We start from the raw sequence: 16,194 nt of genomic DNA, 5'->3' as shown, positions 1-16,194 counted from the left end.
CCATATAACACTTTGTCTAAAATTACTCCACTGGCTGCCCATTAGTTTCTGAGAGCAGTACAAGGTGCCGGTAATGACATTTAAAGCTCTTCATGGCTTCAGCCAAACCTATTTAGGGGATCGTCTTCTTCTGTATAATCCACCCCACGCACTCAGGTCCTCTGGGAAGAATCTTCTGTGGCCTATGAGGACCAGGCTGGCTGAGGTCACCCAGATAATCTTTTCTTCAACCGCTCCCAGATTATGGAATGGCCTTTTAGAGGATATCCCTCATATTACCAGTCTGGACGGCTTTAAAAAGGCTGTCAAGATGGATCTCTTCCGGCAAGCCTTTCCTGGATAACGTACCTGGCCACCCATTGAACGGAACATCACACTTAAGACTTTGTATCCCCATTATCCTGTCTCAGATTATTTTAATTTTTATTTTAACATAGAATGTTATTTAATAGATTTTTTTTGGGGGGGGGGGATGAGTTTGGATTTTATTGTAAGCTGCCTCGATCCTGATGGAGACGCGGGGTGTAACTAAAGTTTATTATTATTATTATTATTATTATTATTATTATTATTCTCCTTCTTCTTCCAAAAAGAGTCATAATGGTAACTAGTTCTATAATATGGATTGGGTTCCCATTTCAGTTTCAAGGTCCCTGACTTAGATTAGGTCCCCATGCCAGTTCCCCACAGAAAATATCTCACTTCCTTCTGGATTATTTTTTGGCATTGCACTTTATTTCAGGAAAATGTCTGCACAGAGAGAGGAATCATGCAAACCAATTAGTGGGTTTTAGATAGGGTCTTCTTTCCATTCAGATTAAAAGCCAATCATTCCAGTGACTCACTGGCCAATTTCCTCAATGTAACTGATAATTCTAGAGGTTACTAAATTTGAAATAACTTGAAGACACATTAAAAAAAAACTAATTTGAAAGCTAGGTGACTACTTTAGTTCTTTCTTTTTATTAGCTGCTCCTTGTTGTTCAACTCAGGCTTCAGCAAAATAATGTAGCATTTTGGTAAAAAGATAAAGCTCAGTAAACCAAAGCTGGAAGCCAAGATAGAGAAAATCTCCACAGCCAACATGTTTTTCCCCTTAGAACTCAGGTACGTTGGGATGAAGCACAGCCAAACACTGCAAAAGACCAACATGCTGAAGGTAATAAACTTGGCTTCGTTAAAACTGTCTGGTAACTTCCTGGCAAAGAAGGCCACCGTTAAACTGATCACGGCTAGGAAACCCATGAAACCCAAGGCAGAGTAAAACATAGCACTTGAGCCTTCATGACACTTGAGTAAAATATTTTCAGCCACTGAGTACATGTCAAAGTCTGGGAACGGAGGAGAGGTTGTCAGCCATATAGTACTAATTGTGGCTTGAATAAGGGAGCAAGAAAGAACAATAGAAGATGCCAGTCTTTTCCCCGTCCATTTCCTTATCCTGGATCCTGGTTTGGTGGCTGTGAATGCGAGAATGACTGTGATGGTTTTGGCCAATATGCAAGAAAGAGCCACTGAGAAGATCATGCCAAAAGCAGTTTGTTGAAGGAGGCATGTGATTTTTCCAGGCTGGCCAATGAATAGCAAAGTACAAAGGAAGGACATAAGGAGAGAGATCAGGAGAATGTAGGTGAGTTTCTTGTTGTTGGCTTTGACAATGGGAGTATCCTTGTACCTTATGAAGATCCCAAGAATTATGACTGTGAGGAAAGAAAAGCTGAGAGCAAAAGTGGCCAAAATGATCCCTAAAGGCTCTCCAAAAGACAAGAAAGTGATTCCTTTTGGGAGACATTCATCCTTTTCCTCATTTGTATATTGATGTCCAGGGCACTCAAAACAGTCATCCATGTCTGAAAAACAAAAGAAATCATTCTATCTGGGAAAAGTCTGAGTGTTTCTAAACAGTAGAAATAGTGCTGTTTGACAAACCATTAAATACCATGGCTCCATCCTACAGGATCCTGGAATTTGTAGTATCATGAGGCACTAGTCCTATTTGTCAGAAGACTTTGTAGAACTACAAATACAGTTGGTCCTCCTTATACGCGGATTTGCCATCTGCGGATTTGAGCATCCGTGGATGGCAAATCGGGAAATTGTCCCCAATGGCGGCGTGCGTGCACGCGCGCCGCCATTGGGGACAATTTCCTTCTCCTCCCTCCCCTGCCTCGCTTCCCTCCTCCCTTCCCTCCCTCCCTCCCTTCCCTTCCCCTTACTTACCTTTCATCACAGCGGCTTGGCCTTCGCCACCGCCGCTGCAAGGGAAGTCGGGTGGCAGCAGCGGTGGTGGAGGCCAAGCCTCGGCTTCCTCGCCGGCGCTGCCACCGTGAAAGGGTACGATGGTGGTGCTGGAGGCCTCTTGGCCCCCAACAGAACCGCCACCGGGCCTTTCCTGTGGCGGCGGGGAGGAAGCAGGGCTGCCGCGCTGGAGGCCTTCAAGGCCTCCCGCGCTGGCATCTGGCCTCCTCTGCCACGGAAGGGCCGGATACCGGTGCTGGAGCCAGGAGGCCCCAGCACTGATACCTGGCCCTTCCGTGGCCGCGGAGGCCGGGTGACGGTGCCGGAGGCCTTGAAGGCCTCTGGCGTTGCTTCCCTCCGCGCCTCCTCTTCGCAAAGAAAAGCGAAGAGGAGGAGCGGAGGGAAGCAGCACCAGAGGCCTTCAAGGCCTCTGGCATCGGCCCCCGGCCCCCTCAGTGCCGCGGAAGGGGCGGGTGTCGGTGCTGGGGCGCTCTTGGCCTCCAGTACCGGTATCCGGCCCTTCTGCGGTGGAGGAGGCTGGATGCCGGTGCGGGAGGCCTTGAAGGCCTCCAGCGCGGCAGCTCTGTTTCCTCCCCGCTGCCACAGGAAAGGCCCGGTGGCGGTGCTGTTGGGGGCCAAGAGGCCTCCAGCACCGCCATCGTACCCTTTCACGGTGGCAGCGCTGGCAAGGAAGCCGAGGCTTGGCCTCCACCGCCGCCTCTGCCACCCGACTTCCCTTGCAGCGGCGGCGGCAGAGGCCAAGCCGCTGCAACGAAAGGTAAGTAAGGGGAAGGGAAGGGAGGGAGGCAGGGAGGGAAGGGAGGAGGGAAGCGAGGCAGGGGAAGGAGAAGGAACTTTTGTTCCAATGGCGGCGCGCGTGCACGCGCGCTGCCATTGGAACAAATGGGACTTGAGCATACGCGGATTTTGCTATACGCGGGGGGGGGGGGGTCCGGAATGGATCCCCCGCATATAACAAGGATCCACTGTACCAGGATCCTGTAGAATGGAACCACAGCACTTAAAGTGGTGTCAAACTGCATTATTTTTACAGTGTAGATCATCAGTAGATTTGTTTATGGGATGTCTGGGAGTTGAACTCCAACATATAGGCTGCTGCAAAATCCTTTAGAAATTGAAAGGTTAAAACCAGCTCATTGAAGTGGTTCTACAAAGAGACTGCTAGCCAATGCAGAAGTCAAAGCACTTGCACATTGCTACAACTTGCAATAAGGACACCTTGGCTATGAGGAAGAACAATAAGGTCACAGTCTACCTGCTCCTTTCTTTCTTTAACAAGGCAACCCAAACAGTCTGTGTTCATGTTATTGGTATATTTAGAACAGACCTGGACATAACTGGCAGAAGTTAACTTCTCATTTTTTCTGATGCACGCATGGTTTAATAACATATCTAGTGAGACAGCATTTTAAAAATCAATGGCTTAGATGGGGTTTAACTCCCCACCTAACCACAAAATCATGGTACTAATTGTTATTCACAAAATCTGAAAAAGCTTAGCAATAGCAAGTACACTTCTATACCACTTATCAGTGCATGTAAGCACTCCCTAAGCAGTTTACAATGTGTAAACTAATTGCCCTCAACAAGCTGGGTACTCCTTTTAGCACCCTGAGAAGGAAGAAAGCCTGAGTTGAGCTTGAGCCCTTGGCTGCCATTGAACTTGCAACCTTGCCGTGTGTGAGTGAGTAGCTGCAGTACAGGCATTTAACCACTGCACCAGCAGGGATCCTACTTGTAAATACAAGCTATTCTAGCTTACTTGTAATCACCTGAGAGCATTTTCATATTAGCCATTTTTCAACAAATTGAAACATTTATAATATTAGAGAATCAAGTTTCTGAGATGTTCATATGATGGCTGATACAGCTGATAAATATAGAATAGTAACTTTCCTACCGGTCTGGTTTGAAATCTTCCTCTCTGGGCATTGAATGCAATTGTAGCAGCAAAATGGCTTCCCTTCCTTCTTTGTTTTCCTAAAGCCCAACCAACATTTGTCATTGCATTGAGAGAGGGGTAGTGTCTGTCCATTAAAAGAAAGGAGAGGGAGAGGAGGAGTCTTCTAGAAATCAGAATCTTAGTTTCTAAAGTAATATACACTTAAAGATAGCTTCGTTCTAGAATGGGCTAAAAGTCTTATTTTCATACATTGCATTTTTCCAATAGCCACCAATTGATTTAGAGTAAGAAATTTAGCCTACCAACTAAGTAGCCAATGTGTGTAAAGAGAAACTAAGAAGGGATAAATCATGCCTTGGAGATTAAGTAAAAAAGTAGAACAGCGAACCTTGGAGGTTGGTGGACTTTTCATATATTGCACAGAAATCTCTTGGACAAGATTCTCTCTTAAACTGCTATAATTTTTTTTATTTTTAAATTACTCATGTCTAACTGAATTTGATAGACAAATTAAAATTTTGATTGAGCAGTTTGCAATTAGAGGATATCCCAAAAAGGAGACTGAAACAAGCTTACTTTAGAATAAGAAAAATGGATAGAAATAGTATCATCCAGAATAAACCTAAGAAATAAAAACAATCTAAAATGTTAATACCTGTAACATTCAATAGAAATATAAGATTCATTCAGACAGCTGTTCTTAAATATTGGGATTCACTTCAAGACATTCCTGGTTGCTCAGAAAAAAACTTTATTTGTGTGTAAACATTCAAAAAAATCTAAAGGATATCCTGGTACACAGGAAATGCAATGTGCAGAAAGCTCAGTCAAGTTCTATGTTAAGAAAAACTAAAGGGAATTATGCATGTTATAAATGTAGTATTTGTAGAAATTGTGTTAAAACCACACATTTGTCCATCCTGTTAATAATAAAACCCATTCTTTGAATGATATGTATACTTATGATACAAAGTTTGTTATATATGCAATCCAATGTCCCTGTAAAACAAGGAATGTTGGAATGGCCACTAGGAAAGTAAAAATGAGGATCTTTGAACACAAGAGCTGTATAAGAAATGGCAGAACCACTGCACCTATGGTCCAGCATTTTCTACAATATAAACATACAGAAAAGGACATCAAGTTTTGGACAACTGAGAAATTAACTGGTTCTGGGGAGAACCTGGAGAGAAAACTGAACAGAACAGAGCTTTATGTAATAACGTGTGGAACCATGAAAAGGAGTCGAAAAGGTCATCCTTAACAAACTTAAAATAGAATGTGAGAGGTAAAAGAAAACAGGATAGAAAGTTTAGATGGAAATGTTGGACTCGAAAGTATGAATCATTTAAGATGAGTTTAATACAAATATAAGAAGGTCACTTACCGTATATACTCGTCTATAAATAAAAAAAAATTATGCCCAAAAATTGATCCCAAAATCTTGGGTAGACTTATATACGGGTATATACGGTTCAAAAAGAGATTTTCTTTTCCTGATGCTTGAGTGGCTCCAGTGAGTGTTTCCTCTGCTCCCTTTCCTTTCCTGAAGCAGACAATCTGGGGAAATCTCCCAGCCACTGGGCTTGCAGGTAAGCGAGGCTTCTCTCGGGGAAAAGGGGAAGGGATCTCTGCTCATGTTTTTAAAGGGGAAGAAACTGCTAATCCTGGCTCCTCATGCTGCAGAGCCCAAAGGGACAGAGGAGGATGTTTGCTCTCATGGAGCAAGCGAGGGAAGGAAGGAAGGAAGGAAGGAAGGAAGGAAGGAAGGAAGCCTCCATAGTTGCAGGAGCACTGGCGATTCAGGCAAGCGGCGGGGAGGGAGGGAAGGCAGCCTTTCTCCCTGGACAAAAGGAAGGCAGGGATGTTAATTTGCTTGCTTTTTAAAGGGGAAAAAACCTAACACTGGCCACAGCTATGGCTGGGAGAAGCCAGCTTGCTGTTTAGTTCAGTGGTTCCCAAACTCTGGCCTTCCAGGGGTTTCGGATTTCTGCTCCCAGGATCCCAGGCTTTTAGTTAAGAGGGATGAGGCTTCTGGGAGTTGAAGTCCAAAAACCTGGACGAGTAGAGTTTGGGAATCACTACACTCTGTTCTTAAAGGGGCAGAAACTTAACACTTGCTAGAGAGCCCAAACTGAAAGGGAGGGGGAAAGGAGCCTCTGTTGAATTCTTTGCTCTCCAAAATATACAAAGGAACAAACAAATCTGAGCAACCCTTTGAGTTAGAGAGCCCCAAGGGAGAGGCATTGGAGAGGGAGAAGTGGGAATGGCAGCAGAGATGACTCTTTGGCGCTTGCCCTCACATAGCACCAAAAGGCAAGAAGAGCAGCAGGGATGGCTCAGGGGCAGCAGCCACTGAAAGGAGTACCAAGAGGCAAGTGGAGTAGAGGGACAGTGAATGCACCCTCGACTTATCCATGGGTCATATTAAAATCCATCATGTTGGCCCCCAAAGCCCACCTAGACTTATACATGAGGTCAACTTATACACAAGTATATACAGTAATTTTGAACAAGTTTTTATTTTTTCAACACCTATATCGACAGTAAGGAAAGGAAGTCTTTCTATGCAGGGTACAGATGGCAGAAAAGGGGTGGTCCGGAGCCGTCCCTTTTCTTGCTGGGTTGGAGCCAAAGCAGCCTCACCAGCAGCCCCCGTGGCTCCAAGCTGACGTGTGTGTGTGTGTTGTTGTTTTTTTTTAAAATGCAGCTTCCCCATGGCCTGGAAAAGGGGTGTCCTTGGGCCTTCATGCCCCAGGACACCCCAACAGCCACAGCCAGAGGACAAAGGGGCTGCTTGGCCTCTTTCCCCTGGCGCCATTCCCGCAGCTGTTTGATGGCTGCAGGAATGAGATGTGCACAAAAAGGAGCTCCGTTGTGGAGCGCAGCCATGATGTCATAATGGCGGTGCCCTGTCTAATACGTGCCGATGGCACATATTAGGGTTAGGGAGCGTGTACATGGTGCATGCTCCCTAACCCTAATACTGGCGCTGGTACACCACTTTTTGACAGTCTGTACCACACCAATGTTTGTTTTATAGATTTTAGATCAATATATGTTTAAGAATGGTGTTTAGAATAGATATGAATCTTTGTCTATGTAATGTTTTTCTATGTATATGCTGTTTTTTAAAATAGTAATAATAATAATAAAAAGGTATTGTTGTTACTGTGTACCCTGAAGTCATTTCCCTGCCTCACATCTAATCTGACCTGGACAGACACGTTTCAATATCTGAAGAATATCCTTGAATGCAGGAGAAATACCAGGATTCAGTAGGAAAGTAAATTTACCTGATTGAAGAAGTTGGGCCACACAATGGCATCCTCTTGAATGGTGAACTTCTTGTCCATAGGAGCCTGAGGGTCCACTTTACCAACTTTTCTTCTAACAAAAGACTGATTGGGGAATGTGACCCAGTTGAGAATATCAAATCCTGTGAGTAATTCCCCATTTTGGTCAAAGGAAACTTCTTCCCCAACGCTATTGTTGAATGAAACGCTTCTCAAAAATTGGTGGAGCTAAATGAGGAGGGTAGGAATTGATGGAGAGGTGCATAGAGAGATGTCTCAAAGTGATAATGTTTCACACTGATTTCTAATGGCTGTGATTTCCCATCACAGTTTATGGTGCATAACTCTTCTTATACCTTAGCTATGCAGCAGAGAAACTAAGGACATTATCACACCAGCCTGTTCTCCCATCAAAATCCCACTAGTTTAAGAATGGAGGCATAACAGTTTGGCCTAATTTCTTATCACCCTTTCTCCCATGATAGCATTTGGGTGATCTATGGTTGCATGATCTGTTTTCTGCACTGCCAACCATTGCCTTTTGGGAGGAATGGAGGTGAGAACAAGAAGCTGTCACAACAATCACTCCTCCACTCAAAAGCTGGCTGTTGGTTGAATGGGCATAGATCAGCTATCTGTATTCAGGAAGATGTTGGTAGATGGGATCACTTTCTCCCCTCTCCCTTGGGAAGTATGGGGCTGCTGCATATGCATTCACCTACAATGGTTTTGGAGGAATCGGAGGGACAAGCAATCTCAGCTGCCAACACATCCCTGATGCTAGCACCTTTGTGAATATACACAGAGCTGCCGGTTTGAGAAGGTATTGGTGGCTGTGATCACTACGAGATGAAGGGGGTTAGCAGGGAAGGAACAGAATCACATCTGCTCACACCATATGACTCCATGAGGAGCAAAACTTCATGAAGGCAGATATAGAAAGGCAGCAAGGTTGGAACCCTGTTGATGGGTTTCACACATTAATCAAAAGGTCTATTATAGTAATGAATGGAATGCAAGGCATCAGAAAGAAGGACATTTTTTGTGTGATTTGTACCAAGCAAAAATGCCTTTGTCTTCCCAAAATACCTCTTACCAGTGTCCTGATGTACATCAGGCTTTACCAGTGTATCTCAGTACTTATGAACTGGTGTCTTAATGGCCACAAAGTGTACAATTTACATTAGTGCCATTGTATTTTGGCTCTCCTTACACACTAGTCCTGGTGCAACTCAGTCCCAAAGTTTAATGGTAACTTTCCCTGGCTCCCCTATGCAGTAATGTCATGGCAGTCCCTTGTTTATATGGCTGTTTTAAAACTGCTCAATTCTATCTCCTGTAGCACACTTACATAGATGTAACAAACAACAACAAACTCCCTCAGAGTGTAATGGAGACTCCTTCCTTAGAGGTCTTTAAACAGAGGCTGGATGGCCATCTGTCAATGGGGATGCTTTGATTGAGATTTCCTGCATGACAGGGGATTGTACTGGATGGTCCTTGCAGTCTCTTCCAACTCTATGATTCTATGATTCTATGTACATCTCCAGCTGCATTCTGGCATTTTAAAAACTTTGTGGACAGTATATTGAGTGTTCATTTCTAGAGGAGTACTGATCTGATCTGTGTGGTAGCTAACTATATGTCAAATGCAAAACAACTGCATGCCATCATTCATCAAAACAATTTAAATATGCACAAAAGACAATCATCACCATTATCACTAATGATCAAAAGAAGCAAGTGTGCTTTCACTCCAGTGCCATCAGAACACTCTCAAATAGCTGTAAAGTGGAAGAAATAGCAGGCAGTGTATCAGTTAGAGGCCCATATTTCAGGTTTCACATAGGCTGAATCTGCACTACATATTAATGCAGTTTGATATTGCTTTAACAACCATGGTGTGGAATTCTGCAATTTGTAATTTTGGGAGATATTTAGTCTTCTGTGTTAGAGAGCTATGGTGGCCCACCAATCTGCAGATCCCAGGATGCAATATAATGGAGCCATGACAATTAAAGTTGTGTCAAACTACATTGTGTCTGCAGTGCAGAGGCGGCTGTAGACACCTCTTGACATAGGAAAGGCCCCCTTATTATAACTGTATATAAAGCAAACTCTTCTGCATTAGTCAGATTACCTGCCATGGGTGTATATTCCAACGTTCCGCTCTTGCACCATCCACCATTGCTCTGTGTTTCAATTTGGATGAATACATGGTTTGCAAAGCATGCGCCACTGCATAGATAGCATTGTAGATGGTATAGCTATGCCCGGTCACTGTCATTTCAAAAACAGACACAGGAAGACTCTCTAGCTTTTCCTTCCCAGTGCAGAATTTTCCATGTTTCACGTCTAATGAAGGATCAGGCAAAATACAGTTAAATGCATCTTCCCAGAAAGCCCTCAGAAACTTGTCTTCTTTTTCTGAGACTGGGTTTCTTGTCTGAAGAAAGCTTTTGAATCCTAAAAGTTCCTTTGAATGAACTGCAAAGGATATAGCCCCGTGAAGGTAATCTATCCCCCAGTTTCTTTGTAAGAAAAATGATGTGAACTCCACCTGGGCTGTCATAATCCACACTTTTGTGGTGATTTGCAATGGTTCATCCCCTCCTTCTGCAGTGCTTTGCATCATCCTTATTGCCAGAATAGCATGAATTTCACCATGTATAACTAACACATTGGCAGTACTTCCCATAACAACCTGGATTGTTTCACTACTTTCCTTTATCAATACACTGAATTCACCAGAAAATGTAAGGGTAGGAAATCTTGCTATGAAATGAAAACAAATACCTTTCTGAGTAAATATGGGAAGAACATTTTGCACAAATCTCTCTCCATAGTCATCTCTCTCAGAAAGCACCCCAATCCATATCCAGTTGAAATGCAAGAGTAACTGGAGAATTCCCTCATGCTGATAAGCTCTATCTGGGAACATACGGTGGAAGAAAAGACCTTGGTCATGATATTTTGCCACAGGGGAAGATCCAAAGATGAGCTAATTAGAAAATAAACAGGAAACAGAGAGGAACTGAAGTGATATCAAACCTGAACACCAATTGAAACTTCAACCAAGAGCTGCTAATCAAATATTGCACCATTAGCCTTTCATATACATGGATTTTTTAATCCATGGATTCAAACGTCCATGTTTTGAAAATATTGTAAAAACAGCAAGCCTTGATTGTGCCATTTTATATAAGTGACACCATCTTACTATTTTTAATGGGACTGGAATATCCATGAATTTTGGATTTTTGGTCCTGGAACGAAATCCCAGCAGATACCAAGGGCTACTGTTTGAGAATGATGGGATGTTGCTTTTATTTGTATTAATGTAAAAAAAAAATGTAAGAATGTAATGCTGCACTTCTTAAAATACACTAGCAAATTGACTTTGTGTTAGGGTGAGGAACTCTGGCTCTCCAGATATTGTTGGATTTCCAAATCCCATCAATGAATAGAGCATTTGCAGATGACCTGGTGATTACTTTAGAGAATCTACATGATAGCATGACACACTTATTAAAACTACTTAAAAATGTGCAACAATACAATGGCGTTAACAAAAAGAAATTATACACACACATACAATGCATATTATTTATAGATTATCCTTCTATGTAATTATATATAATATCACTTTACAAGATAGAGATTGATTTAAGAAAGCAAAGCAAAGTCATTAAAATTAAGAAGAAATTACTCCTACAGATAAGACAAAGAAGTCAACCTAACTAAGTTTGAACTTGATTTGAATTTTTAGGAATGGTTGGAAAGAGAATATAATATGTTATGGAATTTCTAAGTTACTGTTAATATTGCTTTTTATGCTATCTTTGTCTGTTGGTGTGTGATGTAAGGCATAATATGTGATTTTAACAATGGAATGAATAAGAATTAAAATTAAAAATTGCAACAATATCGGGTTTCAAAGTTATTAAAGACAATAATATTAAGAAAAAACATGACTAAACAAGAAGAAAAACATCTATAAATAATAACAGTATATAAAGTAGTAAACAATGTGAAATATCTAGGTGTGAACATCACAAAGAAGAACTGCGATCTTTTTCAGAACAAATAAAATCAAACATGGAAGGCATTCAAATAGAATTTAGAAAATTGGGGGGAATATGGAAAAATCATTTTTAGGAAGAATCGTCCTAATCCAAATGAATGTACTTCTGAAGATGCTGTTCCTCTATCAGACAATCCCAATAGTAAAAATAAGATGATCGTATATTGTTTTTATTTCTGTTAAGGGTAATATCTTAAAATAAAAAAGGTAGTACGTTAACAGCAAATTTACATAACTGAATCATAAAAAAGGCAAGACCAAACCCATAACTTCAGGAATGTTTTATTTAAGTACCCCAAAAATTCCCATTGTGAACCTACAACCTTATAGCATATAGTCCAGGCCTTAATGGCTTGTTAATCTCCCCATGCTTTGTGAAACACATCTTACTTGTGACATCTTGTATATAGACAGAGTGGTGGCCATGTCAAGACAAAGGTTATTGTTAGGACCTGCAATCACTGCTATGGGAAGGTTCTCAACATCACATTTGTAGTTGACAGTGACTTTGTGCCGTCTAAACAAAAGTTCCATTGTAGCAAGATGGGCCCCACGTTCACTGAACTCGTTGTTATAGATGTGGAAACCCAGAGTAACATTGGGCAAGAGCTGCTGGTTTTCATTGGCCTCCTTTACAGCAAACACCAAGGCCATGATGTGCTGATAGAGTTGTGTCATCACCCTGTAAGGAGCAATATTTGCAATGTAAATGTTTATCTTCCATGCTATGTGAGTGTTTCTATGCTTCAAATCAGAGCATTTGTTCTAGTTCAGTTAACTTCAGCATTCATTGTGTGTATGTGTTTCAGTCTGTGGAAAGAAGCAGGAAAGGGAGAGGGAGGAATACACACACACACACACACACACACACACACACACACACACCGAGATTGAGACTCCTTTATCCAATATTCTGAAATCTAAAATACTGCAAAACCAAATCTTTTTCATGAGAGCTGAGATAGTGTAACTCTAACTTGTAAGCTCCTGCCATGTAGCATGGTTTGGAGGCTGATCTAAGTTCATGAGCGTCCCTTCAAATCTATTGTTCTATTATCTTTTTATTCTATTTCTTCTGCTGTAGGATTCTGGAAGAAGAAACCTAGGATGACAGCTCTCAACCCTCAAAATATACTTCAGGTCAAATCGACTGAAGGCTCATCCAAACAGAGTGTTTTATGATCTTTATATATATAATGAACGGAGTATATGTGCTGTACAAACTAAATATAAGGTTAAGAGTCAGATCCATGTCTTGATTACAATGTTCACCCAATATATTGATAATATATCCTAATGTCTTTAAAAAAAAAAAGCTTTATTACTAACAAAATGGTCATATTGACTATATAATAGGTTATGTTACAACAGGCCATTTATTTGAAAAGAAACCCTTAAGTAGCCAATAAATAAACCCTTAAGAAGCCACTCACACTGAAAATGAATAATTAGACTCCATTTATTATAGGAATGTGAAAAATTAGCCTTGGATGTATGATACTTTCTGCCTCAGTACTGCAAATACAGCCCAACAGGTGTCACTGTCTGATTTACCATGATAAAAGGCTTGGGTTTTGGCGTATTTTGGGTTTCAGAGAAAAGGAGACTCTTTTTAGATTGTAAACCTAATGGCAGGAGACTGTCCAATTAGCAATGTGCAAACCGCTCTGAGAGCCTTTGTAGCTGAAGGGGGGGGTATCAACACTTGAAATGAATATATATATATATATATATATAATATTTTTCCCAGACTCATCATTGTGCATTTACAGGCAGATAGAAAAATGCTTTCAATAAAAATGTATGATATAATGAAAATCTCACCTACTTACAGAGGATAATCAGAAAGTTCTTGAGATGGATGAATTTCAAACATTGTATTTACAAAGATGTACACCTGAGACATAATCCCAGCAATAATGACATCCCCCAACTGATAATATTGATGCTGTATAGCAACAGGTTCTCTGACAGAACACTGTATGCGTGGATTCTTGCTGAGCACTATGGATGGAAACACTAATACCAAGATCACAAACCCTGTGATCTTCCAAGACAGTCTTAAATTTAGATAACCAAACTCTTTCCACATTGTCAATCTAGTTCCTCTGTCTAGCAAAACCTGGTTTGACTGGTTTCTTCTGCAGAAGATGCAAAACCAGAAAGGTAATGGTTGAAGAAGCACAAGTGGACTGACAGATCAAAGTCTGCATCTGTAGCCCAAGTGATGCATGCCATGGAGGGTATTAATAGTTATGGCTTCACAGTTGCATATGTTGCCACTTGAACTCTCTGGGGAGCGGGGGAACAGGAGTAAAAATAACTATATTTCCCTGGATAAATGCAGGTGAGAAAATTACCTAATCTGGATTGTTGAGATGTAAGAGAAGGAAGGAAACATGTTTATCACATCTCAGCAAATGTTTGCTCCATCAGTGAGAGAAGAAGTTCTGGGAAAGGGGACTCTCACTCTTGTTTCTATCTGTTCAATTTCCTTTCCTTTCTTTTCTATTCTGTTAAATTCAATACTTCTTTTGTTGACAGGCAAAAACTTTTCTTTTGAAGTAGGTTTGGAATATTCAATGCTACTGTAGTGAAGAGTTTATTTTACAACATATTTCCCCTCCCCAAATATTCATCAAAAGTTTGCTACAAATCCTTTCTTGAGCCAACATGGTGTAGCCGTTTGACAGGGAAAACCTTAGTAGAAGCCAAATCAGCAGCACAACTGGTTTATGGATCCCAGCTGGATCCCCATCTCCAGTTCTGCACCATTAGATCTTGTGCGATCCAAATTTTTAAGATCAGCTTTTCAAGCTTCAAAATGTTTCTCCAATGAAAACTTGAGACTGGAGTCAGGCTTTATAGAATCATAGAATTGAAAGATACCTCAAAGCCCATCCTGTCCAACCTCCTGACATGCAGGAATACACAATCAAAACACCTCCAACAGATGCCCATCCAACCTCTATTTAAGGAGACTCCACCACTCTCCAAGGAAGCATATTCCACTGTCCAACAGCTCTTGCTGTCAGGAAGTTCTTTCTAACATTTCGGTTATCGGCGATCTCTTTTCTTATAGTTTGCATCCTTTGCTCCACGTTCTTGTCTCTGGAGCAGCAGAAAACAAGCTTGCTCCATCCTCAATATGACATGCTGTCAAATATTTCAACAGGACTTGTGATATTACCTGTTAACCTTCCTTTCTCTGGGCTAAACATACCCAGATCCGTAAGCTCCTCCCCACATAGCATGGTTTTTAGTCTTTCACCATTTTGGTTGCCCGTTTCTTGACACGCTCCAGCTTGTCTCAACAACCTTTTTGAATTGTGGAGCCCAGAACTGGACTCAGTATTCCAGATGAGGCCAGACTAAAGAAGAATAGAATGGTAATATTACTTCTCTCGAGCTAGACACTATACTTCTATTAATGCAGCCTAGAATCCCATTGGCTTTTTTAGCTGCTCCATCACATTGTTGATTCAGGTTCAGATCATGGTTTACTGTCCTAGTCCTGTTTCCAACTAGTGGTAAAATGGTTGAATGCTGATATTGCAGCCACAAGGTTGTAGTTCAATCCGAGGGGTTCCAAGATTGACTTGGCCGTCTATCATTTCATAGGTTGGTAAAATGAGTACCCAGCTTGTTGGGGGCAGTGAGCTTAGAGAAAGTAAACCGTTCAGAGGGCACTGAGTCCACTGATAAGTGGAATACATGAGGGCTAAGAGGTAAACTGGTGCCCACTATGAGTTATACATCTAGCTTTCTGTGGTGCCACAATAAACTACAATTCCCAGGATTCCCTTGCAAAGAGTCAGGCCAGTTAAAGCAGTCTCAAATTAGATTTTGTCTGCAGTGTGTTTTGGACCTAGACCTCAGGTCTACTTGCTTTCATATGACACAAACTTTCAAAAGCATCCACCTTGGGAATTTGATGACTGTTGGTCATATGTACGCACCAACCTATCCTCAAAGTGTGGTGGGACACACAATAGGGCCTCCCCAGTTACCCATTATAATAAGATCCAGCACGACTAAGGTTTGGCTCATAACAGTTGATGCAAGTATATGTAGGCCAGACCAGTCAACCAAACGCTCAATACATTTTGTATCCCAGGCTCAATATATCATTTACATTGATCATAATAATGTGTATGAACATGTAAGACAATGGGTCCCATACTTTGGTCTTCCAGGTGTTTTGGACTTCAACTTCCAGAAGCTCCACACAGATGGACAACAGTCAGGACCAGCAACTGAAGTCCCAAATTCCTGGAGGATCAAGGTTTGGGAGCTATTGGTAGAAGGCAATGCATGTCAACCATATTATATATATTGAAAGTAATTGATATGCTCCTTCATCACTATCATCGTTACCATCATCCTCAGTGAGCAAGTATCGAAGAAAAACTGGCCCATATTCCATGTTACTACTACTACTACTACTACTACTACTACTAACTATTTATTGTATCAAGACCCTGCTGTTTAGAAATCTTTGTTGTTGTTGTTGTTCATCTTCAGGTCTTTTTTATGACTTATGATGATCCTAAGGAAAACCTCTCAAGGGTTTTTCTGGGCAGGATTTGCTCACAGGAGCTTTCCCATTATCTTCTATGAGGCTGAGAAAGTGTTCTTTGACCAGAGTCATC

At 41.5% G+C, this 16,194-nt stretch overlaps 1 protein-coding gene across 1 annotated transcript; it reads right to left on the bottom strand.

Annotated features, from left to right (window-relative positions):
• Window positions 1-917: 917 nt before the first annotated feature.
• Window positions 918-12,222, bottom strand: LOC149304017 (vomeronasal type-2 receptor 26-like). Its single transcript, XM_089479984.1, has 5 exons — window positions 11,933-12,222; window positions 9,599-10,459; window positions 7,459-7,686; window positions 4,160-4,286; window positions 918-1,850 (listed from the first exon to the last, which is right to left on the bottom strand). The coding sequence occupies exons 1-5, from the start codon at window positions 12,218-12,220 to the stop codon at window positions 949-951; spliced, it is 2,406 nt and encodes an 801-aa protein (XP_089336110.1). The 5' UTR covers window positions 12,221-12,222; the 3' UTR covers window positions 918-948.
• Between the last annotated feature and the right edge of the window lie 3,972 nt (window positions 12,223-16,194).

The sequence above is a fragment of the Sceloporus occidentalis genome, unplaced genomic scaffold (assembly GCF_023333645.1).
Source record: "Sceloporus occidentalis isolate IW3139 unplaced genomic scaffold, rSceOcc1.0.p SCAF_14, whole genome shotgun sequence".
Taxonomy (NCBI): Eukaryota; Metazoa; Chordata; class Lepidosauria; order Squamata; family Phrynosomatidae; genus Sceloporus; species Sceloporus occidentalis.
This window is presented reverse-complemented; position numbering and strand designations above follow the sequence as displayed.

Bases quoted from the DNA above. Each gene is read 5' to 3' on its own strand.
- LOC149304017 (XM_089479984.1), bottom strand. From the start codon at position 12,220: ATGACACAACTCTATCAGCACATCATGGCCTTGGTGTTTGCTGTAAAG. The intron at 7,687-9,598 runs GTAATCTGACTA...CTCCTCATTTAG, and splicing joins GGAATATACACCCATGGCAG to CTCCACCAATTTTTGAGAAG. The intron at 4,287-7,458 runs GTAAATTTACTT...TTTAATGGACAG, and splicing joins GGCCCAACTTCTTCAATCAG to ACACTACCCCTCTCTCAATG.